General features: G+C 66.9%; 3 protein-coding genes across 3 annotated transcripts; 2 read left to right on the top strand and 1 right to left on the bottom strand.

Moving 5' to 3' along the window:
• Positions 1-520: 520 nt before the first annotated feature.
• On the bottom strand, positions 521-12,641 carry RIC8A (RIC8 guanine nucleotide exchange factor A). Its single transcript, XM_068148478.1, has 11 exons — positions 12,334-12,641; positions 10,728-10,919; positions 8,839-8,886; positions 6,695-7,306; positions 5,868-5,962; positions 4,868-5,018; positions 4,148-4,243; positions 3,749-3,893; positions 3,032-3,176; positions 2,273-2,392; positions 521-1,594 (listed from the first exon to the last, which is right to left on the bottom strand). Exons 2-11 carry the CDS (start codon positions 10,809-10,811, stop codon positions 1,474-1,476), a joined length of 1,617 nt encoding a protein of 538 aa, XP_068004579.1. The 5' UTR covers positions 10,812-10,919; positions 12,334-12,641; the 3' UTR covers positions 521-1,473.
• Positions 12,642-12,812: 171 nt separating this feature from the next.
• On the top strand, positions 12,813-15,193 carry BET1L (Bet1 golgi vesicular membrane trafficking protein like). Its single transcript, XM_068148486.1, has 4 exons — positions 12,813-12,863; positions 13,606-13,697; positions 14,383-14,439; positions 14,929-15,193. The coding sequence occupies exons 1-4, from the start codon at positions 12,845-12,847 to the stop codon at positions 15,094-15,096; spliced, it is 336 nt and encodes a 111-aa protein (XP_068004587.1). The 5' UTR covers positions 12,813-12,844; the 3' UTR covers positions 15,097-15,193.
• Positions 15,194-16,280: 1,087 nt separating this feature from the next.
• VPS51 (VPS51 subunit of GARP complex) lies at positions 16,281-23,929 on the top strand. Its single transcript, XM_068148477.1, has 10 exons — positions 16,281-16,498; positions 17,062-17,191; positions 17,278-17,424; positions 17,735-17,957; positions 19,128-19,869; positions 20,362-20,580; positions 21,546-21,764; positions 22,102-22,223; positions 22,525-22,612; positions 23,326-23,929. The coding sequence occupies exons 1-10, from the start codon at positions 16,295-16,297 to the stop codon at positions 23,584-23,586; spliced, it is 2,355 nt and encodes a 784-aa protein (XP_068004578.1). The 5' UTR covers positions 16,281-16,294; the 3' UTR covers positions 23,587-23,929.
• The last annotated feature ends 387 nt before the right edge of the window (positions 23,930-24,316 follow it).

Genomic DNA, 24,316 nt, shown 5'->3' with positions numbered 1-24,316 from the left:
CTTCTGGGAGCTTCACTTCACAGCGTCCCTGGGGCTCAAGCACGTCCTGCCCCCACCCCCTCCACTCCCTTTTCATTCCTTTTCCCTTTCTCACCCCACCCAGGGCCTCCCCCCCTGCCAGTGCTGCCCTGCCCAGCCCTGGCCCCCTGCAGGGAGCCAGAACCTCCCAGTACCCTGCCAGCTGCCCCCCAGCCTGCAACAGCCCAGAGCAGAGCCCTGCTGCCCTGCAGAGCCTGGAGCTGGGGGCACCACTTCAGCCAGCACAGGGAAGAAGAGGAGGAGCAAAGCTGCGTGGGGAGGCCCAGAGCTCAGGCAAAGAGCATTTGGCCACCCCCCAGCCTCAACACTCCCTGACTTTGGGATGCTCTGGTTGCAGCTGGCTGGGGCACAGGGAAGGCTTCTGGCTTAGCTTCTCCTCCCTCCCAGCCAGAGCTGTGAGGCTGAGGGGGATGGAGCAGCGCCAGGAGCCAGCCAGGGCCGTTCCCCGCAGCTCCCCCGCTGGATCACAGCAGCACGCAGCCCTGGGTCAGGTTTGCTTTATTCTGCCATCACCCTGCAGCCCTGCTTGTGCCAGGGGCTTGGTTCTGGGGCAGGAGACCAGCTGGAAGCTCTCTCTTTAAAAGCATTTTCTTTAAAAAGAACAAACAAATAAAACAGGAGAGGGAAAGAACTCAACCAAGCGTCAGCCAGAGCGAGGGACAGGACCAGCAGCACCCTGGGAGCAGGCAGCAGGGCTTGCAGGGAGGAGCAGAGGAGGCAGCAGCAGGGACAGGATTTGGCTCTTCCTTTGGGAAGTGAGAGAAGGGGAAAGGCCAACGGCAACAGCTGAGCTGTGGCAGCTGCCCAGAGCCAGAGGCTGAGCTGGGCTGTGCCTGGCAGCCGCCTGCCTGCTCCTCTCCTGTGACTGGCACCAAGATGCACACCAAGGCTTTGCTCGGCCCCCCCCAGGGCACAGCACACAGCTGCAGCCCCTGCTGCTGCTGGGCCACCCTGCAGCCCCTGGATCCCAGGAGCAGCCCCTAGCAGCCTGCTGCAGCCCCCCCTGTCCTGCCTGCACTCCTGGGGAGCAGCTCCCACCGCAGGGGCAATGCAGGAGCACTGCCACAGACCTGAGCTGCCCTGCTGAGCCTCAGTGCCCTGACAAAGAGCCTTCCCCCCTGGCTCCCTCTGCCCAAACATCCTGCACTCTAACCCAGAGAGTCCTACTGGAGAGTCCTGGAAGCAGTTTTGGTGTGGGATCCTCAGAGGTGCTGAGAGGAGAGGCTGAGGTGGAGCCAGGCCCTGGAGACCTCTGGCAGGAGGAGTGGTGGAGCTGGGAGGGAGGCAGGAGCTGCTCCTGGTGCGGGGCCCAGGCTGGATCCAGACCCCACAGGGAGAGTCCTGGCCCAGCACCAGGCTCTGGTGCAGCAGCAGCTCTGGAGGGGGGGCAGGCAGAGGCTGCCCAGCTCCGTGAGGCTGGGGGAGGGCCGGGGGTCAGTCCAGCCCCAGGTCCGAGTCGGAGGAGTCCCTCTCGTCGGCCATGCTGCGGATGGCGTTCTCCATGGGTGCCAGGGTGCCACTCGGTGTGATGCCCATGGGCTGGATCACCTGCTCCCTGCAGCCAGCACAGCAAGGGGCACAGGGCTGCAGCTGACCCACCAGGAACAGACCAGCAGCAGCAGGGGGCTGGCAGGAGCTGCCCGAGGCAGCCCAGGGTGGCACCAAGAGCACTCCCAGCAGGGTGAGCACTGCCCACACCTGTGCCAGGCCTCAACAGGCTCTGCCCTGGGGCACAGCACTGCCAGAGGAGGACTGCACTTGCTGGCAGCAGCATTCCCCTCTCTGCACAGTCTGGAAACAGGAACTCGGTGTCCTGGGGGTGTCCCCACCCCTGGGGGGGTCTGACCCTGGCTGGCAGCCTGCAGGTTGCCCTCTGGCACCCGGATGAAAGCCAGCTGGAGAAAGCACTCCTGCAGGGAGCAGGGGGTGGCACCACCCCCACAGCACCTCTCCCTGGCCAGGACAGCAGCTGCTGCTCCTGCTGAGCTCCTGGCCAGAGCTGGGGAGGCAGCAGGTGCCTGCAGACACTGCAAGCAGGCAGAGCTCCTGCAGCTGCCACCATGGCACCGCTGCGTGGGGCCTGCAGCACCTTCCCGGGCACACAGCAGGGCAGGGCCCAGCTCAGGGGAACTCCCCCCTGTGACCTCCTGCTTGGGATCCCTCCAGGCAGGGCTGGCCTGGGGCACAGCCTCAAGGCTGTGTGGTAAGGCACAGGCAGGAGCACAGCAGCTACCTGGAGAGCTTGTCAAACATGTTGACCAACTTCATGGCCTCGTACTCCTTCTGCTCCTCGGTCATGCCCTCCATGGGGTTGGGCAGCTTCTCCTCCACACGGCCTGTCACGGGGTTGATGCTGCAGGGGCAGGCAGGCAAAGCAGAGCTGACAAAAGGGCTCTGCCAGGACCTTCTCTGCCCCTGCTGAGGAGAGGAGCACCAGGGCAGAGCTGTCTGTTGCTGCTGCTCAGCTCACCGGCCCCAGGCCCTCTCACACTGCAGCTGTGGTGCTTCCCACCTCCCTCTGTGCCCCCCCAGACCCCTCCTGTGTCTCTGTCAGCAACCTCCCACCCTGCCAGCTCCTCAGAGCAGCTCTAAAGCAGGAGCACAGGGACAGGTGACTCTTTGTGCCTCTTAAGCCAGGAGGCAAGAAACAACCTCCAGACCCAGCCTGTAGAGCACAGGGAGCAGGATGCTGTGGAGCATGGAAGCCACAGCTGAGCATGGTGCTGGAGCTGCGCCTGCACACCCCTCACCCTCAGGCACCACCACCCCCTAGCAGCCCAATCACAAACCAAACCAAACCGAGTGCAGCAGCAGAGTGCTCTGGGGATGGAGAGGAGCAAGCAGCTCTTCCAACCTCCAGCCCAGGCACAGGCAGGGAGCCTGAGCAGGACAGCAGGGGAAAGGGGTGGAAGCAGCAAGCAAAGGGGAAGGGAGAGCAGGATGAGGGAGATGGCAGGTGAGGAAAGGCAGGGGAGGGAGCAGGCTGCTTTACTTGGGCTTTGCCTCCTTGTACTCCTCCGTGTCAGTGTCTTCATCCTCCGAGTACTCTCCCTCCTCCCTCCCGCCGGCCATGAGGCCGCGGGCGGCCAGCAGCCCAGCGGCGTTCCCGTAGCCTGTGTACTTGACAAAGCGTGACACTGGGGACAGAGAGAGCCCCCTGAGCCCCCTGCAGGGGGCTGGGCACAGAGAGAGCCCCCTGAGCCCCCCTGCAGGGCAGGGCACAGAGAGAGCCCCCTGAGCCCCCCTGCAGGGCAGGGCACAGTGAGAGCCCCCTGAGCCCCCCTGCAGGGGGCTGGGCACAGACAGAGCCCCCTGAGCCCCCCTGCAGGGCAGGGCACAGAGAGAGCCCCCTGAGCCCCCCTGCAGGGCAGGGCACAGAGAGAGCCCCCTGAGCCCCCCTGCAGGGCAGGGCACAGCGAGAGCCCCCTGAGCCCCCTGCAGGGCAGGGCACAGCGAGAGCCCCCTGAGCCCTCCTGCAGGGCAGGGCACAGAGAGAGCCCCCTGAGCCCCCTGCAGGGGACTGGGCACAGAGAGAGCCCCCTGAGCCCCCCTGCAGGGCAGGGCACACACAGCCCCCCCTGAGCTCACCGCAGGGCTCCCGGTGCAGGGCCAGCCCCGGGCTCACGGCTCGGCTCCCCGCTCCGGGCTCCCCCGGTCCGCGCTCCCCGCTCCGGGCTCCCCGCTCCGCGCTCCCCCGGTCCGCGCTCACCGCTCTCCTTGCAGAGCACGAAGAGGAACTCGGCGGCGCAGTGCTTGACGTCGGTGTCGATGTGAGTCATCAGCCGCACCAGCTTGTTCCGCAGCGAGCTCCCCACCTCGGGCCGGTTCCGCACGTCCCGCAGCGGCGGCAGCACCTGCGCGGCCAGGGCGCCTCAGCCGCGCTGGCACCGCACCGGCAGGGCACGGGGAGGGGGAGCCGAGCACAGCGGCTCAGGCTAAGGAATCCACGCAGCGTGGGAGGGGTGGAAAAGTATCTGGGGGTACCAAAGGCCTCAGGCCCCCCGTGGGGCGGGAGCTGGTGGGGGGCAGGGGAGGGATGGGAGGAGGACCCTGCTCTGCTGCTCTGCTCTCCCCTGAGCAGCACCACTCGGCCCCGGCCCCAGGGTACCTTTGCCTTCAGGAACTTCCTGGTCTGGCGGTGGACTCGGGCGCTCTCCGTCAGCAGGTTCAGCACCGGGGTCAAGCTCTCCTTCAGCTTGTGGCCCTGCAGGGTGCCCACAACACAAACACCTCAGCCACCTCCAGCTCGGGATGCAGAACATGAGGACAGCAGCGGAGAGGTGGACCCTGGAGAGCTCCAGCCTTGCTACAGGACTTCAGTACTCCACCACCCCTCCAGGCTCATTGTTTCCTGAGTCCTGCCTTGCAGGGCAGCAGTGGCAGGACTGCTGGTGGAGGGCACCCAGAGCAGGGGAGTGCAGTGGTGAAGGCCCTTCAGAAGAGCTCCAGAGAGCCAAACCCACAGACAGCTTAGGAGTGGTGCAAAGTCAGCTTCCAGAGGCTTGCCATGGGCTCACTGCTCAGCTGAGTGAATCACTGCTTCTATCCCCCAGCCGAGCAGCTGCTGTTCAGGCAGCCTCTGCCTGCAGCCCCTGAGGCAGTGGCAGTCACCTCCCCACTGGACAGATGTTGCTTCCACCCCACCAACCACAGCAGCTTTGCTTCTGCTGAGCCCCCAGACCTTCTCCAGAGGCACCTCTGCAGGCTAACTAAGCCTCGCTGGTGCCCCAGCAGTGCTGGCACCGGGCTTGCCAAGGCTGAAGGAGCAGTGCCCTGCACTGAACTTGTGGGGGGAGCAGTGGAGCCCCACAGCAGCCTCCCAGCTCACCCTGTCCAGGCGGCGCTCCAGGAAGTCCAGCAGGATGCTGACCGCGTCCATGTTGACCCCCATGTACTCCAGGGAGCCTGGGCGGACCTTGGGGGTCAGGAGGACATCCAGACACTTCAGGGGCAGGTTGCCCAGGAGGTTCACAGTGTGGCTGAGGACAGAGCAGGGAAAGTGAACACAGCTGTGGACCTCTCTGCAGAAGTTCTCCAGCTGCCCAGAAATGAAGGTTCCCTACTGCCTCCTGGACAGGTGACAACCCTGAGACCCAAGCTGGCCTTCAGCTGCATCCCAAGCTCCTCACAGCACCAGCAGGGAATAAGCTGAGCTGCTTTCTTGGGTGGCTGAGCTGCTTTCTTGGGTGGCTGAGCTGCTTTCTTGGGTGGCTGAGCTGCTTTCTTGGGTGGCAGCTCAAAGGGACTGCAGTGACCAGCCAGCACTCAGGGACAGGCTGCCTGGTCAGAGGCCTTTCTCCAGGGCCCTGAGCTGCATTGCTCCTTTCTCACCATGGCAGTTTGTGCAGTGCACTGCTCAGGATCCTTTGCTGCAGGCTCCTCTGGGACAGGATGGTGTCACCTGCTGTACAGCTGACACTCCTGGGCCAGTACTGCTCAGCAATGGGACATGGACAATTCCCACCATGGCTCAAGGGACAGTGAACTAAGGCCACTCCATGGACTCAGTAATGAAAGAGCCAAACCTCTGCTCTGGCAAGCTGTGCCCTGAAGCAGGTGGCCCTGCTGAGGAGGCCTGATGTTGAACACTAAATATGGCCCTTGGGGTCAGGCAGGCTTGGAGGCAGCTGCTGCTGCCCAGGAGGCTGTGGCCTGGCCCACGGGGTGGCAGGGCTGATTGCTCCAGCAGTGTGAGGAACCTGCAGGTCACCTGCTGGCCAGCAGCAACCTTAGCAACCACCAGACAAGGGGGGGCCAGGCCAGGCCAGGCAGGCTCTGAGCTGGGGCCAGCAGCTCGTGGTGCAGCTCAGGAGCCAGCTCTGACAGACCTGTGGAACTCCTCCGTCCGCTCCTCGCCGTCGGCAGAGATCATCAGGCAGTGGCGCAGGAGGGCCCCCAGGTGCCTGTACGAAGCAGCATCTTCCTGGCCCCGAAACACAGCATGGAGACCTTGCTCAGCAGAGACCCTCCAGCCCACAGCCCTGCCTCCAGCAGCACCCACCCCCCCAGCAGGGTGTTTCAGTGTGAGCAGCCTCTCAGTTCTCCTTGAGCTCCACACAGAGCCTCCTGCACCTTCCACCTCACTTTACAGCACCAGGTCAGGGGCTCCAGAAGGGCCCAGAACAGAGCCAGGGGTTAGCCAGAGGCATTCTCCACCACACCCTCCTTGGAGCCTCACCAGAAGGTGAAGGAGCAGCAGGCCACAGGCACAAGTGGCTTATGTGGGGGCTCTGCTCTCCCTCTGACACGAGGAACCAGGTCACTGAGGAGGGAAAAGACCAACTCCTGAGATGGCAATGCTCCAAAGCCTCCAGGGTTGGTCATGCCTTGGATGGGGGCAGGTTCCACACACCAATCTTTGGCCTCCCCTACACACCCATGAGGAGAAACTTCTGTGCAGTGAGGCTGCTGGAGCCTCCTGGAGCCTTTCCAAAGCCACCTGGATGCATTCCTGCATGGGCTACCCTAAGTGCTCCTGCTCTGGCAGGGGCTTGGACTGGATGTTCTCTTGAGGTCCCTTCCAACCTCCACTGTCCTGGGGCACTGTGGCAGCCAGGGCTGCACAGGGGGGCAGTGACAGGAGCAAACACAGGAGGAGGAGAGGCCCAGCCACCACCCCAGCCTGGCCGTGCGCTGGGACACCCCAGGGGCTCACCTCATCCACCTCCCTCTTGCTGGAGTCGAAGGTGATGTTGAAGAGCACCTTCAGGATCTCCATGGCTCGCTCGGTCTCCTGGCGGGGCAGCGGCGGCAGCCCCTCCCCGCTGGCCACCTGGTAGGGATCCATCCACTCCACGGCCAGGGTCAGCTCCAGGGCGTCCGTCATCAGCCCGACGCCGCGCAGCTCCCGGGCCAGCTGCTGGCGCACGTCGAGCCGCAGGGCGGTGAGCAGGAAGAGCAGGCGCAGGTCGAAGAAGCGCACCTGGTGCGGCAGGCTGCGCTCGTTGTGCAGCCGGATGCGCCGCGCCAGCCCCTCCTGCAGCCGCGCCTCGGCCGCCAGCGCCTGCGCCGCGCCGCTGCTGAACACCAGGTTGCAGAGGCACTTCAGCGACTCCAGCACCACCTCCGCGTCCGGCACGGCCCGCAGCAGCTCCTCCGAGCACTCGATGCCGGCGTGCCGGGAGAGGGTCTGCAGCCCCTCCTTGGTGGTGAAAGGGCCGAGGCAGTGCTTGTCCCGGGACAGGATGCGGATGCTTTCCAGGCAGGTGACCTGGCAGGAGGGCTGCAGCTCCCTCTCCAGGAACTTGATCAGCAGCTGGGCCATTTTCTGTGCGGGTGGAGACGAGCAGTGCCTCAGGCAGCAGCCCCCGGCAGCGCTGCCCCCCGCCCAGCCTGCCCTGCAGCTGGCATCCCCCTGGCGCCCGCCCGCGGCTCTGCTCCAGCAGTCTGCCTCCAGCCTCGGCTCCCAGCCCGGTTCAAACGAGGACAGCCAGCACCAAACCAAGATCAGCCGGGAGAGGGGCACAGGTCTGGGGGAGAGCACCGGCAGGCAGCTGCTGCCGGGGCCTGGTGTAGCCTGACCCACGGTTAGGAGGGTCCAGGCCAGCGCTGGTTACCTGGCGGGGTGGAGACATCCCTTACGGCCCCACTGAGGAGCAACCACCAGCTCAGGAGCAGCTCTGCTCCCACCCAGAGCCTTCGGGGCAGGGAGGCCTTGGGTGCTCCAGAAAGACTAAAAACGTGAGAGAGGCACCAGAAAAATCCCCCAGGGAGGGCAAAAGGCCTTAAGTGAGGCGAGAAGCCCACAGGATGTCCTAGCAAAGGAGGTGAAAGACCTCAGGAGATTGAAGTAGAACCTCCTGAAAGCTCAGTGCTGCCTGGAGACCCACTAGCCCAGATCCTCAGCAGGTACAGACTGGCAGAGCTCCACTAACACCAATTCACAACAGCTGGAAGCCTGACCCTCATGGGTACCAGCATCATGCATGGCACCAAGCAACAGGAGCCAAGGGTGGTGCTCCACACAGCCAGGCACAGCCCAGTCTGAACCTGGTCCTTTGTCTTCCACACCAGGAGCCAGATACAGGAGTCAAAGGTGCAGCCATGAGTCACCAAGGGCTGTGGCTGACTCGGGTTGGGGACCTCAGCGTGCTCAGGGCTAGACCTCCAGAAGAAGTGAGCCCCAGAAGCAGGTGGTGACACTCAGCTCCTGCTGCAGGACACAGACCCCTGGGCCTGCCTGTCCCAGCTGGGTCAGCACAAGGCAAGGAGCTGAGACCTTGCCAGGCAGCACCTGGACAGCCTCACAGCAGCACTGCACCGACAGGAGAGATCTCACTCTCCACCCTGCCTGCCTGGGCCAGGCAGGTGGAAAACCAACCCTTGGGGAAGAGTTGCTCTGCAGGCAGAGGAGCCCAGCAGCCATGCCTGGGGTGCCCTGGCACAGGGGAACAGAAGTGAGCAGGCAGGAGGCTTCCCTCCCAGCTTACAGCAGCTTAAGGGATCTGTTCATACACAGCCTCAGGCAAATCCTGCAGCTGGCTGGCACCAAACCACCCTCCAAAGGCTTGCAGTCTGCCATGGGCTCTGCCTGGCAGGCTCAGGCCACACACAGAGATCACAGCACAGAACCCAAGGGGCTTGCTGATGCTGGGAGGATGCTGATCTTTGTCCTTGAACACCAACTACCGATGGGAAGCAGGAGCCAGAAGCTCTGAGCACAGCACTCTCTAACTCAGTTAAAGGAAGGCCACTTGTACCTGCCCTGGCAGGAGCTGCCAGCACCAAGACCTGCCCCACAAGCCCAGGGCAGCCACAGCACACATCCAGCAAGAGGCAGCAAGCAGAGAGGGGGCCTACCTTCCTCTCTTCCCGCTCCTCATCGTCAAAGGTGAAGCACTGAGCCTTCTGTGGGGGCAAAACAAAAGCAAGCAAGAGGTTAACCCCCCCAGAGCTGCTTCCTCAGCCAGAGGAGGAGCACAGCTCATGGATCTCTCAGCTCTAGGTCTGAGCACCTGACCTGTGGCACAGCAGGTTGCCTCCCACTGGTTTTGCCCCCTCACAAGCTGTCCCCTTGCCCAGCTCTGCCAGGTTCCCCACCCAGTGCCACACCAGCCTGACTGCCCTGAGCTCTGGGAGGTCACAGGTGTCCCCTGAGCCTCCTGCAGCCTCACTGCCTTCCTGTGCTGCCAGCTCCTGCCTGCTTCAAATCAGAAGGCAGAGTTTGCAAATTAGCTGTGTGGCAGCCACCAGGCTCCCCAGCAGCAGCTCTGCTCCTTCCAGCCTGGAAGCAGCCCTGGTGGACACAGAGATGCTGCGAGAGGTCCCTGGGGTGCTGCTGCAGGAGAGCTGGAGCCTGAAGCACTGGGCTGTGCTCCTGAGCCCCAGCACCATGAGCTGCTCCCTGCACAGGCACCCACTCCCTGCTGTGAGACACAGGCTGCTCAGTCCTGCACCCCCATGCCCTGCACCCAGCCACACCACTTGCTCCTTCCCCATGGCAGGCTCCTGGCATCTCATTCCTGCTCATTTTTGCCATGCCTGTGGTTTTGCTGCAGTTTACTCCTGGGCAGTCAGAAACTGACCCCAGAAGAAGGATGCAGAGGCATCAGCTTGTGCAGCAGGAAACAATGAGGGAAGTTCTGAGCTGGTCTCAGTTGCACAACACTCTGATTGCTCCACTTGCTCTGCACAGGGTGGCAAAGCACCAGCACCCTGGCACGCTTCCTGCGGGCACTGCAGCCACCCACGACCCAGCCAGGGCAGCTGGGCAGAGAATGTGGTTTGGTGCCCCCAGGCTGGGTCATCCCCACCCTGCCAGCACCCCCAGGTGCTCCCCACTGCACCTGCTGCAGGCAGTGCCAGCCCTGCAGGCTGCCCCAGCTCACAGCTGGCTGCTGGAAGGAGCTGTGCTCTCTCTCTGCCTCCTGTGCTCTCTCTCTGCCTCCTGTGCTCTCTCTCTGCCTCCTGTGCTCTCTCTCTGCCTCCTGTGCTCTCTCTCTGCCTCCTGTGCTCTCTCTCTGCCTCCTGTGCTCTCTCTCTGCCTCCTGTGCTCTCTCTCTGCCTCCTGTGCTCTCAGGTTCTCCCTGCTGCCTTCCCACCCCCTCAGGAGTGCTGCAGAGTGAGTCACAGAGAGCTGCAGGGGCAGCCCTGCCCCGCTGGAAACCCTCTGAGGGAAATTTCCCTGACAACCAACCTGTTTCCAAAGGGATTCACCCCTGCAGGCTACAAACATTTCCATCCCTGCTTCCTTCTGCTGTCTCTCTTTGGTTCCACATCAGCTGCTCTGCACTGCCAGCTTCCAGATCCAGCACCAGGCTCCCATTCCAGCAGCCCAACCCTGTCCCACTCTTTTACTTGCAAATCACAACCCTTCCACCTGCAGCTCCTCCCCAAGCCCCACTTGCACTCCCTCCAGACCTTGCCTTCAGTCGTGAGCTCCTCCCACTCCCTCTCCACACCGCTGTTCATTTCCCTGCCAGGTTTTACTCGGGATCTGGACAGTAAAACCAATAAAGAATCCCCTCCAGGTGCTTTAATTCCAGGACACAAAGGACCAAGACACAGACAGGCTGCCCAGCTGCTGCCTACAAAACACCAAGCACTAAATCCTCTGCAAGCAGGAGATGCAGCAGGCTGTGAGGCAGCCACACGCCGCAGCCGTGCCCAGGGATGGGCTGGGGCCAGCCGGGGGGCACAGCAATCCCCCGGCCCCAGATGATGCTGGCAGAGGTTTGATGCTCACTCACCTCCTGGTTGTAGACCTGAAGCACCTTGAGGACTGTGTCTTGCTCCCCGCTTTCCAACGTGGCCACCACGGTCCTGAGCTCCATTATGCCAGCAGCTCAGCTACGGCAGGAGGCGAAGGCAGGGGGAGGGCAGCGAGAGCCTTCCAGGGCTCCTGGGTATCAGTGCTGCAGAGGGACCTCGACCACAGCTGTCTGAGAGGGAGAGGGGTGGGGAAAGGGAGGAAAAACAAACCCCAGATAAAGCCCAAGTGAGGCTGCTCACACTGCTGCACCCATGGCAGCTGAGCAGATGGAGAAGCCCAGCAAAGCCAGCAGCCAGCTTCCTCTCCCTCCTCTAATCCTCTTCCTCCCCTCTCTGCTTTTCAATGTTTAATTTGTGCCCTCCCAGCAGAGCACTCAGGGAAAACCTTCCCCCCACCCAGCCAGGGATTAACAGAGAGCAGATAAGAGCAGCTCCCTGAAATAGCTCTGCCTCCTCCTCCCCTGGCTGGCCTGATTTCTGTTGCTGCACGGGGGGGGGATACCCAGAAACATTCCCGAGGAGTAGAAAGGGATGGAGAGGGAAGCCAGACGGAAGCATCCTCCCGGCACGAGGCGGAGCTACCTTGCGAGCTGGTGAGAAGAAAGAGCTGCTGAGGGCTTCGCTGCGGCGGCAGCTCGGTGCCCAGGCAGGCTGAGCCCGCAGCCGCTGCCCATGCAGCCGCTGCCCATGCAGCCGCTGCCCATGCAGCCGCTGCCCATGCAGCCGCTGCCCATGCAGCCGCTGCCCATGCAGCCGCTGCCCATGCAGCCGCTGCCCATGCAGCCGCTGCCCATGCAGCCGCTGCCCATGCAGCCGCTGCCCATGCAGCCGCTGCCCATGCAGCCGCTGCCCATGCAGCCGCTGCCCATGCAGCCGCTGCCCATGCAGCCGCTGCCCATGCAGCCGCTGCACGTAGGGCCGCGGCTGCCCCCCAGGCTGCCAGCTCTGCGCCCTGGCCGGATGATGTGCCTCACCACCGCGCAGAGGAGCAGATGCGTGCGGCGGGCGCGGACAATGAGTGTTCTCGGCACAAGGACGAGCTTAACAGCTCCGGGAGCCACGCGAGTGGAAAGCAGCTGCTAACGGTGGGCGAGGGGGCGCAGGGAGCTAGTACCTGAGCCCGCGCAGCTGTCAGAGCCTGCGCAGCCACCGGCTGTGCCCTGCAGCGGCACCGAGCACCGCCACCGGAGCCAGCAAGCCCAGGGGCTGGGGGACGGCAGGGAGCGCGGCTCAGCCATCCCTCCCTCCTGCCCCAGTGCAGCCCAAGGGGGCCTGGGGGGGGAAATGCTGCACTTTGGAAGCCAAAAGCCTGCGAGACAGGCAGGGCAGCTGGCCGGGACAGGCTGTGGGCACCGCCAGCACGGAGGGGCTGGGCACACGCCCTCTCCTCTGCATTTTTGGGGCAAAGAGGCCGATGGCGGCCGATGGCAGCCGCTGGCAGCCGCTGGCAGCCTTCCGCCTTTCTCCCCACCACCTTGTCCTACCCCGGCTCCCTCCTCCTGCCCCGAGCAGATTTTGCCCCTTTCGAAACCCCTCCAAGCCCTCTTTCTGGCCCAGAAGTGCCCAGCCAAGCGCGGGCGGTACCTGCAGTCCCTCGGAGGCGGCCGCAGCGGGCCGGGGCCGCGGGGCTGACGCTGGGTCCGACCCCAGCCGGGGACCCCGACCCAGGGACGCTCGGGGGGCTCCGGCCGCCGCCCGTCCGGCCCCGCCGGCCCCAGCAGCGGGCCGGGAGTCAAGGCCCGGCGGCTGCGGGCAGCCCGGGCAGGGGCAGAGGGGCGGCCGCGGGATGGGAGGGAAGCGCCGGTACCTTCCTCCCGGCCGCCCCCGGCTGCCTGCCTCATTTCCTGGCCCGGCCCTCCCCGACGGGGGCTCCGCCGAGCAGCCGCGGCGGGAGCGGCGGGGCCGGGGAACGGCACGGACCGACAAGGCGCAGGGGTCCTGCTGCCCCCCCCGCACACCGGCAGCCGCTCACGCCCGTGGCGGAGGCGCCGGCAGGCACCGGGCACCGGCGGCCGGCAGCCGCCATCGCGGGGGGGCGGGGCGCGGGGGGCGGGGCGCGGGGGGCTCCGCCCAGCGAGGCGGGGCCGGCGCCGCCATGGCGGAGTGGGGCCGAGGTGAGGCCCGGGGCCGGGGGGCGGTGGGTTGGTGGTGCCGGTTGTGGGGTCTAGGGGGTGGCTGAGGATCGCCGCCGCCGCTCGGGGCTGGGAGGGGAACGGAGCCTGCACGCCGCCCTCTAGGAGCCGCCTCAGGCCCGGCCCGGCCCGGGGGAGGCACAGCCCCGGGGGGGAGGCACAGCCCCGGGGGGAAGCACAGCCCCCGGGAGGAGGCACAGCCCCCGGGGGGGAGGCACAGCCCCGGGGGGGGGGCACAGCCCCCGGGGGGAGGCACAGCCCCCGGGGGGGAGGCACGGCCCCGGGTGGGGAGGCACGGCCCCGGGGGGGGGGAGGCACAGCCCCGGGGAGGGGAGGCACAGCCCCGGGGGATCTCCGAAATGACCGGAGGACTAAAGGTGTCCAGGTCCCCAGTCCCGGCCTGGGGCAGCACTGGGGCAGGAAGCTGCTGTGCTGAAGCTGCTGTGCTGAAGCTGCTGTGCTGCAGCTGCTGGTGGCGGCTCGGGGCAGGCGTCAGGGTTCACAGCTTGGTGCCAGGGTGCAGTCTGCTGTGCTTCTGCCACAAGGAGCCTGCCAGTGCCCCACGAGCCACAGATGCCATCAGCCAGCTGCGGCAGCCTCCCTGGCAAGCGCTGGGGGCAGCAAGCTGGCTCTGCCTCCCCTGCCACGCTGGATCGGCAAACGCAGCGCTGCCTGTGCCAGCAGGGAGAGCTCATCCTCCTCTCCTCCTCCTCTCCTCCTCCAGGGCAGGGTCCAGGTGCCGTGGAGGATGTGCTGGATGCAGAGAACAAGCGCATGGCAGACAGCCTGGCCAGCAAGGTCACCAGGCTGAAGTCGGTGAGTCGCTGGAGTGCAGGAAGGATCTGTCAGGGGTTAGGGAATGCAAGCCTGGGGTCCACAGAGGGCTTCCTACACCCCGGAGACTCTTCCTGGCTGGGGACAGTGTGGTTCACTGTCACTGGTGGAATGCTGGGGACAGCTCTGTGAGTTCCCACCTGCGTTCTGAGCTTTAGCAACATCACCTACCAGGAGTGATGTGATTTCCACAGTGCTCAGGGAGGGAGGTTTGAGGCACAACCATACAAGCTGCCCAGAGGGGTGATGCCAGGCACCCCTCCTTGTCACAGCCTGCAGGTGCTGCTGTGCCAGGAGCGTTCCTAAAGCTGGGCTGCTCCTGGTGTAAATCAAATACTTTGGTTTAGAGCTCAGTGGGAGTCAGTGACTCAGCTTGTGGAAGGAGAGGCTGAAGTCCTGCAGTTGTGTCCCAGCCTTTAAATGCTCCTGGCCTGGATCTGACAGTGGCAGGCAGTCAAGCTTTATTTTCAGCACTGCAGAGATGAAATACTCGAGCACTTGCTGCTGCCCTCAGTCTGCTGCTCTGCTGAACAAGCCTCTGAGTCTGCAGGAGGCAGGGCCTGGCTTTTTGTAGTGTGCTTTGTGAGTCCCTGCAGCACTGGATGTGTCAGAGGGTCTCTCTACATCGGAAGTTCATCAATAGCTGTTTCCTCCTTTATCTGTGCAGCTGGCTCTGGACATTGACAAAGATGCTGAGGAGCAGAACCGGTACCTGGACGGCATGGTAAGGCAGCAGGCACAGTGTGGGAGCTGTGGCTCTCTCCTGCTGGCTCTCAACACCTCCCTTCAGCGTGCAGGGCTGCAGTTAGCAGATGAGGCGAGGTCCCCATGGTGGGTTTGGCTAACCAGGGAACGTAACTAATCCTGTCCCCAGTGGGCTTCTGGCTATACAAAGCATCAGATCCTGGGCAGGCACCAGGCAGTCTGACCTTGGTGTCAAACAGGAGGTGGTTTGGTTTCAGCTTGGAACAGGCCTGTTTCTGCTCCTCTGATGTGGCCACGGTGGGGCTGCTGCTGCTGCTGCAGCCTGAGCACAGGGCGGGAAGGAGCTCCTGAGAGCCGCCAGGGGCACAGGGAGGTGGCAGCTCTGGGCAGCTCCCCGTGCAGGGGATGTCGGCCAGCAGCGGGTGGGACGCTTCGGGGACAGCTTGTTCTGTGTTCAGTGCCTCCCCCTGCTGTCCCAACGCCTCCCTCTGGCTGCTGCTCCCCGCAGGACTCGGACTTGCTGAGCGTGACCGGGCTGCTCAGCGGCAGCCTGAAGCGCTTCTCCGGCATGGCTCGCTCCGGGAGGGACAACCGCAGGCTGCTCTGCTCCGTCTCGGCGGGACTGGTCCTTGTCTTCTTCATCCTCTACTATCTCGTGTCCAGAGCAGGCTCCTGAGCTCTGCTGCTGCAGGCTTTGCAGAACAGAACCACAGCCTGGAGGGACTTGTTCGGCTCCTTCCTCGGTCGCCCTGCGGTGGAGTCTTTGGTCTGTCCCAGACCTCCCAAGTAACTTTTCCTTCTGCCAGCTCCTTGTCCTCGTTCTGGCTGGTCTCAGACACCTCTTTATAAAGCAACTGTTGGACTCCAAAGGCATTGCCATGTGTAACCCATCCTGGTGTCCTTGAAAGCCTTCACCTCTTGCCTTGCGCTCCGTGTCTCGGGGTGGGTTTTGAAGGGACACTGTTGTGTCACCTCCTTGCTGAGGCTCGGAACTGAGCTGGTGAGGAGACCTGGCTGACAAATCCAGATCCCTGTGGCCACCTGAACTGTGAAGCTGCAGAGTTTAGGGTGCTGGTTTGTGAAATGGGAAAGATTTGCTGTTGCTTACATTCCAGAGTGGCCACTCAGATGATTCCTGGCTCCGGTTTCCCCTTGGCTTGGAAGCCTCTTCCCATCCATTGTGTCCCTGAGCTGAAATGAAACCTGAACTGCTTGGAAATAAAGTGAACACCCGATCTGGAGCCTGGTTCTCTCTGCTGCAGTGAAGAGCTGCAGAGCAGCAAGGCTTTGTTTAAATGCTAGCCTGGTCTGCATCATCCTCTGGTGAAGCTGGGGGTGAGCCCTGCAAGGAAGGAGAGCCAAAGCCACCTGGATTTGCACCACGCAGAGTCTCCCATTGCCTCCCCACACCCTTCAAAGGTGCTCCCTTGGATCATTAGATCAGTGCAAAGAGCATCTGGCAGCAGAGGTGCTGTTTCTTGCAGCTCTGGCAGTGCTGCAACGCTTGGAGATGTGCAGGGAAGGGCAGAGGCTGAGAGAAGCTTCTCACGGAGGCCGCTTGGGTCCGGGAAGGATTTGTCAGAGGGTGGGTTGGGGAAGGCAGAGGAGAGACAGCAGTGACCTTCGGAGCGGGGTTTGGCTCCGAGGAGCGGCGGGGAGGGGGCGGCCGCGGGGAGGGGGCGGCCGCGGGGAGGGGGCGGCTGCGGCTCCCGGCGCGGGGGCTCCCGGCGCGGGGTCCCCGCCCCCAGGGGGCGGAGCCGCAGCCGCCGGCAGGGCGGGGAGCGCGCGCGGTTGCCGCGGCGATGGCGCCGCGCGGCCGGAAGTGACGTTGCGAGGAGCCGGAAGTCGCGGCCGGGGGCGGAAGTGCCGGCGCGATGGCGGAGCCGGAGGCGGCGGCGGGGAGCGGGGCCGGCGGCAGCCCCGAGGCCGGCAGCGGCGGGGGCGGCGGCGCGTGGCGGCGGCCTCACGGCCCGCTGCAGCGCTACTACGGCCCGGCCGCGGCCGAGGCGGCGGAGGCGGCCCCGGACCCCGCCGACATCAACGGCCCCCACTTCGATCCTGAAGTCTTCCTCACTAAGGTGACCTTTGACCCTGGCCCTGGCCCCCTCCCCCCACTCGCCGCCCCCAAGGCTTGGTGGAGACCCCTCCCGCGGTCCCCCCCCACCCGTGGCAGGGACCCCCAAAGGCCGCTGCGGGACCCTTTAAACCCCCCCGACAGGCCCTGCCCCGTGGGCCCTCAGCTCCTTGGGGCGCCCCAGAGGGAGACTCCAGGGGGGCCACAGGGAGTCCTTAGGGGATTGCCCCCTTCTCGGTGGGGCCCTCTGGAGCGGTTGAGAGGGCTCAGGAGCAATTGACACCGCTTGCGGTGGGAGCTGCAGCCCCCGGGGGGCAGCTGAGGATCCCAGGAGCACCTTGGAGAGCTCCTGGGGGACATCTCCCGGACTCGGGAGAGCTTCCCGGGCGGCAGTGAGCTCTGGTGTGGTTCTGGCAGGCTCCCGGGGAAGGCAGCCAGGGGTTTAGGGGGCAGCTCAGGCCCCCAGCGGGGCCACAGAGGCTCCCGGGGCTGAGCTGGAGGCGCGGGAGGGGGCTGGGGGGGGCCGGCGGGGGCCGGGGGCAGTCGTGGCAGCCTTGCCCCCCACAGGTGCGCAGCGAGTGCCCCCTGGGGCAGCTGCTGGCCCGCGAGGCGGCGCTGGGGCGGGAGATCCGCGCCCTGGACAGCGACATGCAGACCCTGCTCTACGAGAACTACAACAAGTTCATCTCCGCCACCGGTGAGCGCCGGGGGGCGCCGGGGGGCGCCGGGGGGCCCTGCCCGCGGGGCGGCCGCAGCACCCCAGCCCTGCCTGCCGCTCCCCAGACACCATCCGCAAGATGAAGGTGGACTTCCGCCGCATGGAGGCCGAGATGGACGAGCTGGCTGCCAACATGGCTGCCATCAGCACCTCCAGCGCCCGCGTCAGCGCCGCGCTGCACGACCGGCACCGCCGCGGGGCGCAGCTGGCAGGTGCGGGGCCGGCGCAGAGCCTGGGGGCCGGGGCTGGGGCCCCGGGGCCGGGCAGCGGTTGCGGTTGGCAGGGGTAGGGCGAGAGGGGTTGGGGGCGCCCGGGGGACAGATCCGGGAGGTGTGGGGCAGGCCCCGGGGCCTTGGAGGGCAGCTGTGGGGAGGAGGGCTGAGGGGGCAGAGCCCCCGGCAGGGGCGGGTCTGCAGGGGCCGGGGGCAGGTACCGCGGTGGGGAGCGGCCGCGGGGGGGCGCCCCGCAGGGGCAGGTCGCGGTGCCGCCCGCGCTCACTGCCCCACCCCCCTTGCCCCTCAGGGGTGCAGGCGCTGCTGCGGAAGCTGCAGTCGCTGGTGGAGGTGCCGGGGCGGCTGCGGCGCTGGGCGGCGCCGGGCGGAGAGCCCGCGCGGGCCCTGCGCTGCCACGCCCGCGCCCGCGCCGTGCTGCGCCACTACCGCCACCTGCCCTCCTTCCGTGCCATCGAGGACGAGAGCCAAGCCATCATGGCCGAGCTGGCCCGGCGCCTGCGCGCCCGCCTCCGGTGCGTCCGCCCTGGGGCTGCCCCCGGCGGGGAGGGTCCCCGGGAGCCGAGGCAGCCAGGCCCAGGGCAGCCTCCTGGCGCCACGGCCGTGGCGCGTGGGCTCCGCGCGGCAGCAGTCCGCTCCTCAGGGCTGTTCGGCCGGAGCCTGCGGAGGGCAGCCCCAGGGCAGCTCGGAGCACTGAGCCAGGGTGGCTCTGCCTGAGCTCCCCAGGGCTGTGCGCCAGGGGTGCTGCTGTGCTTGTGCTAAGGGGCAGCTGGAGCCTCCTGGAGCTGCTGAGGGTGCTCCTGAGAGCCCTGCCCCTGAGAGCCCTGCCCCTTGCACCCTGCTCCTTGCGCCCTGCTCCTTGGACCCTGCCCCTTGTGCCCTGCCCCTTGCGCCCTGCCCCTTGTGCCCTGCTCCTTGTGCCCTGCTCCTTGCGCCCTGCTCCCTTGGGCCCTGCCCCTTGTGCCCTGCCCCTTGTGCCCTGCCCCTTGTGCCCTGCTCCTTGGGCCCTGCCCCTTGCGCCCTGCCCCCTGTGCCCTGCTCCTTGCGCCCTGCCCCTTGTGCCCTGCCCCTTGCGCCCTGCCCCTTGTGCCCTGCCCCTTGTGCCCTGCTCCTTGTGCCCTGCCCCTTGGACCCTGCCCCTTGTGCCCTGCCCCTTGTGCCCTGCTCCTTGTGCCCTGCCCCTTGGACCCTGCCCCTTGGGCCCTGCCCCTTGTGCCCTGCCCCTTGGGCCCTGCTCCTTGCGCCCTGCCCCCTGTGCCCTGCTCCTTGCGCCCTGCTCCCTTGGGCCCTGCCCCCTGTGCCCTGCTCCTTGGGCCCTGCTCCTTGGGCCCTGCTCCCTTGGGCCCTGCCCCCTGTGCCCTGCCCCTTGCGCCCTGCTCCTTGTGCCCTGCCCCTTGTGCCCTGCTCCTTGGGCCCTGCCCCTTGTGCCCTGCCCCTTGCGCCCTGCCCCTTGCGCCCTGCTCCTTGTGCCCTGCCCCCTTGGGCCCTGCCCCTTGTGCCCTGCTCCTTGCGCCCTGCTCCTTGCGCCCTGCCCCCTTGTGCCCTGCCCCTTGTGCCCTGCTCCCTGGGCTGCACTGACTCTTCCCCACTGCTTTTCTGCAGTCCCTGCTTGCTCTGAGGCCTCCTGAGGGCTTTCCCTGCTGCCTCTCCCCCCCCCCGTGACCCCTCGTCCGCCCACCCCGCAGGGAGGAGACCTTGGACCCCAAGGAGCTCACCGAGTGCGTGGAGATGCTGCTGCAGCTGGAGGAGCCCCCGGAGGAGCTGTGCCAGGAGTTCCTGAGCCACGCCGGCGCCCGCCTGGAGGCCGAGCTGGCGGCGCTGGAGGCCGAGCTGCCGCCCCCCGACCCCTCCGGCGCCGGCGCCACGCCGCCGCCCGCCTCCGACATCCTCGACTTCGTGGACCGCGGCAGCTCGGCCTTCGTGGGCACCCTCTGCCTGCTGGCGGCCTCCTACCGCAGCCTGTTCGAGGGCCGCGCGGGCGCCGGGGAGGGCCGGCTGGAGGCCTTCGCCGCCAGCCTCACCGGCCGCTACTTTGAGCTGCTGGAGCGGCGCCTGGCGCTGGAGCGCGGCCTGGGCGACACCTCGCTGCTGGTGCGGGCCCTGGACCGCTTCCACCGCCGCCTGCGCGCCCTGCTGGAGCTGCTGCCCGCTGCTGGCGCCCAGGCCGGGGCGGCGCTGGTGGCGCGGGCGGCGCGGGAGCGCGTGGGGCGCTACCTGCGGGCGCTGCAGACCTTCTTCCTGGGCTGCCTGGGCGACGTGCGCCAGGCCCTGGCCGCCCCGCGGCCCCCCGGCAAGGAGGGGCCCGGCCTGCCCGACCTGCTGGCCACCCTCTCCTCCTCCGTGCTCGGCCAGCTCAAGGCCGTCCTGGCCTACGTGCAGCTCTTCACCGCCAGGGACGTCGCCTTCGCCAGCCTGCCCTACTTCAAGGTGGGCTGCGGGGCGGCACGGGGAGGGGGCTTGGGGGATCGCTGGGGCTGGGCTGGGGCTGGCACTGGGGGGTGGAGGGGTCATGGGCCATGGGGGGGCTGCAGAGGGCAGCTGGGGGGCTGATGGGCCATGGGGGGGCTGCAGAGGGCTATTGGGAGGGGTCTTGAACCACCTGGGGTCTGGACAGGGCAGTGTGGGAGGGCTGTGAACCACCTGGGGCTACCCAGGGCGGTCTGGGGGTCGCTGCAGGGATTGGGTGGCTGCAGAGGATGGCTGTGGGGCGCAGTGCCCGGGGTGCCAGCTGTGGGGCGCAGTGCCCGGGGTGCCAGCTGTGGGGTGCGGAGCCCGGGGTGCCAGCTGTGGGGTGCAGTTCCCCCGGGGTGCCAGCTGTGGGGTGCAGTGCCCGGGGTGCCAGCTGTGGGGTGTGGTGCCAGCTGTGGGGTGCAGTGCCCGGGGTGCCGGCTCTGGGGTGCGATCCCTGTGCCCCGGCAGGGGGAGTTCTGCGTGGAGGCCGTGCGGGAGGGGCTGGTGGTGGCCTTCGTGCGCTGGCTGTGCCGCACCGCCCGCGGCTTCGCCGACAGCCCTGCCGAGCGGGGCGCCCCCGCGGCGCCCCCGGCCCTGCTGCTGCTGCTCTCCCGCCTCTGCCTGGACTACGAGGCCACCACCATCAGCTACATCCTGACCCTCACCGACGAGCAGTTCCCTCCCCAGGTGAGCTCTGGGGCTCCCCCAGCGGGCCCCAGATGGCCCTGAGGGGACCCCGAGCGCCCCCAGGGTGCCACCGGGCGGCCGCCACGTGCCCCTGTGCCCGGCAGCACACAGCGAGGTAGCGGGGGGGTGTGGAGGCAGGGAGCCCCCCCCCCACCTGTGTCCCCCAGCCGCCTCTGAGAGGACCCTCCGCAGTCTGCCTGGCCCCAGGGGGGCCCCAGGGGGTCTGTGGGACCCAGGCTCCCCTGTGGGCTGGGGGGGATTGTGTGTGTTGTGTGTCTGCCTTCGCTCCCTGTGTGCCTCCAGGTGTTCTGGGGGAGCCTGAGCTGACCCCCCTGGCCACCCCTGGCACGGCCCTGAGGGGGGCAGAAGGCTGCTTAGCTGTGCCAGCGTCTCCCAGGTGTCCCCATGGGCACCTCCAGGGGTCTGCAAGTGCCCCCCAACGGGCATGGCAGTGGTGCTGCTGCAGGGGGGGTGGCCTGGGCACCATCCCTTGTGCCCCCCGGGGCATCAGCATGCCATAGCCAGGTGGGGGTTGGTCTCTCCTCCCAGGCACCAGCACAGAACAGGAGGGCACAGTCTCAGGCTGTGCCAGGGGAGGTTTAGGCTTAGCAAGGAGTTCCTCACAGGCAGAGATTGCCCTCGGGATGTGCTGCCTGGGGGGGGCTGGGGTCAGTGTCCCTGGTCAGAAAGGCCTGGAGGAGGCCCTGGGTGCCAGGGTCTGGCTGCTCAGGTGGGGCTGGGGGCTTGGTGGTCTCGGAGGTCTCCCCCAGCCCGGCTGGGTCTGTGTGAGTCCAGCCCCCTGCCGGAGCAGGGCCCCAGAGTCCAGCACAGCTCAGGCAGAACCCAGCCAGAGGGGGCTGGAAAGCCTCCCGAGGAGACTCCACAGCCTGCCTGGGCAGCCTGCTGCGGGGCTCTGGGACCCTCTGGGACCCTCGCAGTGAAGGAGCTCCTCTGGCCCCCCGCAGGAGTGCGGCGCGGCGGCGCCGGGGCCGGTGCTGTGCGCGGAGGCGCGGGCGGCGGCGCAGCGGCTGCTGGACCACTACGTGCAGGTGCAGGGCGCGGCCGTGGCGCAGATGCTGAGGAAGAGTGTGGAGACCAGGGACTGGCTGGGCACCGTGGAGCCCCGCAACGTGCGCGCCGTCATGAAGCGCGTGGTGGAGGACATCACCGCCATCGACATCCAGGTGGGGGCTGGGGGCCCGGGGCGGGGAAGTCTCCCCGGGGTGATCCCAGAGGGTCTCTCAGAGGCCCTGAGGCGCCCCCCAGAAGCCCAGGTCTGCTCCCGCTGCCGCAGGGTCAGCAGGGTGCGGCTGCTCCCTGGGGGGAGAGGGGAACGCTGCGGGGATCTGATTCAACCTCTAACAGTCCCTGGGGGGTCCTGGGGGTCCCAGAGGGTGCTGGGTGGAGCGGCTGAAATCCCCAGAGGGTCGAGAAGAGATGCTGCAGGCCCCTGGGGGTCTTTGGAGGGAGGGTCCCGGGGGGCACGCGGTGCCAGGCCAGCTCTGAGGAGGTGGTGCGCAGGTGGGGCAGCTCTTCGAGGAGGGCGTGCGGCGGGCACAGAGCAGCGACTCCAGCCGCAGAGCCTTCTCCGTCTACAGCAGCTCGCGGGCACCCAGCCGCTACGCGCCCAGCTACACCCCCAGGTCAGCCCTGCCCTGCCCTGCCCCCCCGGGCCCGGCCTGCCCCCCCCCGGCTCCCCCCCGGCCTGCCCTGCCCTGCCCCCCATCCCTACACCCCCCCGACTGTCCCAGTGTCCCTTTCCTGTCCCCCTGTGTCTCATCCCTTGGTGTCCTGTCCCTCCCCCTGCTCCCTGCTGTCCCCACATCCACTGCCCTCCTCCTGTCCCTTGTCCTTGTGTCCCCAGGCTGTCCCAGTACCTCCTGCCCCCCCTGTCCCCCTCCCCCCACATCTCCCTGGTAACTGCTGGGGTGTCCCTGTCCCCAGTGCCCCCATGGACACTCACCTGCTCAGCAACATCCAGAAGCTCTTCTCCGAGCGCATCGACATCTTCAGCCCCGTGGAGTTCAACAAGGTGAGGCCACCCCTGTGTCCCCAGGGTGCTGCAGCTGCCCTCCCCCCTGCTGAACCCAGGCCCAGGCACTGGGGCTCAGGGGGGGCCCAGGAGCTGATGACCAGGACCAGGCTGTTCCACTGTCCCCTGGTGCTCCCCTGCCCTCCGTGTCAGGAGCTGGGGGGGGTCCCTGCAGCTGGTGACCGCAGCAAGGTCCCTGTGACCCTGCACTGACCTGGGGCCTCCTGTGCTCCTGACAGCCAGGCCAGGAGTGTCCCATGCCCTGTGCCAAGCTTGGCAGCAGCAGCCAGGCCAGGAGTGTCCCATGCCCTGTGCCAAGCTTGGCAGCAGCAGCAGCCAGGCCAGGAGTGTCCCTCCTGCCACCCACATGCCCACACTGATGGGACTAGAGGCCTCCAGGCCACAGGAGTCCTGATGCTGCTGTGCCACACATCCCCAGTGTCCTGCATCCCGAGTGCCAAGACAGGGGCAGGGGCACTGGTGCCCAGGATGAGAACAACCCAGGAGCTGACAGCCTGCAGAGTGCCACAGCTCCACCCCTGTGCCACCTGTCCCTGCTCTGCCCTCCCCCCAGGGGCGGTGCAGACAGGGCCCCCTGTGCCCCCCGGGGCGGTGCTGACGGGCCCCCTGCCCCCCCCAGGGCCGGTGCTGACAGGGGCCCCCTGCCCCCTGTGCCCCCCGGGGCCGGTGCTGACTGCCCCCCTGCCCCGCAGGTGTCGGTGCTGACAGGGATCATCAAGATCAGCCTGAAGACGCTGCTGGAGTGCGTGCGGCTGCGCACGCTGGGCCGCTTCGGGCTGCAGCAGGTGCAGGTCGATGGCCACTACCTGCAGCTCTACCTCTGGCGCTTCGCCGACGACGAGCGAGTGGTGCAGGGGCTGCTGGACGAGGTGGCCGCCAGCGCCACCCACCGCTGCCTCGACCCCGTGCCCATGGAGCACAGCGTGGTGGAGCTCATCTGCGAGCGGGGGTAGGGCCCGCGGGGCACAGGCACGGCCCCGGGGGAGGAAGGGTCTCGGCTCCTCTCCTGTGCCTGCGGGTCCCCACCTCAGGCCAGGGCCTCCCGCGCCCCCCCCCCCCAGCAGCATGCAGGGACCCCTGCCGGCCCCACCTGCATGCAGGCTCAGCCCCTGCCCTCCCCCTCACTGCCACCCCCAGCCCTAACTCCCCCTGCTGTCCCTCCCTGCCCCCCACCTCAGCATGTGCTGCCCCCCTCTGTCGTCCCTGGGACCCCAGTGCCACACCCTGGTGCCATCCCCCCCTGCCTGGGCACAGCCTCTCTGGCACAGGAGGGGACAATAAATCAAAGCTGTGTGAGATGTGCTCTATGCCTCCCCTGGGGGCTGAGGGGGAGGAGGGGTCCCCGAGAGGCCTGGGGCCAGGAGCCTCCCTGGGGAGCTCAGGAACCTCCAATGGAACCTCAGGGGTCCCCTGCTCCCTGCCCCCCAGAGCCAAGAAGATGCCTTCTAAAATGCACGGTGGGGTGAAAGTGAGGCCTGGGCTGACCCTGAGGAAGCATTTGGGAACAGGGAGCCTGGGCAGGAGCTGCTGCAGAGGATTTTCACCCTAAGCTCCTTAGTGCCTGCAGGGATTTGCTGCCAGGGGGTTGCTTGCCCTTGGCAGCACTGCCAGCAGCTGGGCCCCTGGCACCCCTTTGCATTAACATTTTCAGGCTAATCCCCAAACAATCCAAAGCTGGTGTCT

Source organism: Melanerpes formicivorus, unplaced genomic scaffold, assembly GCF_026170545.1.
Source record: "Melanerpes formicivorus ecotype bairdi unplaced genomic scaffold, bMelFor1.0.p_v2 SCAF_16, whole genome shotgun sequence".
In the NCBI taxonomy this organism is placed as follows: domain Eukaryota; kingdom Metazoa; phylum Chordata; class Aves; order Piciformes; family Picidae; genus Melanerpes; species Melanerpes formicivorus.
Note: the sequence above shows the minus strand (reverse complement) of the source record. Positions and strands in the feature narration are given on the sequence as shown.

What these genes read in the sequence shown, in the direction of transcription:
- VPS51 (XM_068148477.1), top strand. Translation starts at nt 16,295, where the DNA reads ATGGCGGAGCCGGAGGCGGCGGCGGGGAGCGGGGCCGGCGGCAGCCCC. An exon ending in CAAGTTCATCTCCGCCACCG is followed by an intron (nt 17,192 to 17,277) that starts GTGAGCGCCGGG and finishes GCCGCTCCCCAG; the next exon opens with ACACCATCCGCAAGATGAAG. An exon ending in GCGCCCAGCTACACCCCCAG is followed by an intron (nt 22,224 to 22,524) that starts GTCAGCCCTGCC and finishes CCCTGTCCCCAG; the next exon opens with TGCCCCCATGGACACTCACC.
- RIC8A (XM_068148478.1), bottom strand. Translation starts at nt 10,811, where the DNA reads ATGGAGCTCAGGACCGTGGTGGCCACGTTGGAAAGCGGGGAGCAAGAC. An exon ending in TGGAGCGCCGCCTGGACAGG is followed by an intron (nt 4,244 to 4,867) that starts GTGAGCTGGGAG and finishes GGCACCCTGCAG; the next exon opens with GGCCACAAGCTGAAGGAGAG. An exon ending in TACAAGGAGGCAAAGCCCAA is followed by an intron (nt 2,393 to 3,031) that starts GTAAAGCAGCCT and finishes CTGCCCCTGCAG; the next exon opens with CATCAACCCCGTGACAGGCC.
- BET1L (XM_068148486.1), top strand. An exon ending in AGGTCACCAGGCTGAAGTCG is followed by an intron (nt 13,698 to 14,382) that starts GTGAGTCGCTGG and finishes TTATCTGTGCAG; the next exon opens with CTGGCTCTGGACATTGACAA. An exon ending in ACCGGTACCTGGACGGCATG is followed by an intron (nt 14,440 to 14,928) that starts GTAAGGCAGCAG and finishes TGCTCCCCGCAG; the next exon opens with GACTCGGACTTGCTGAGCGT.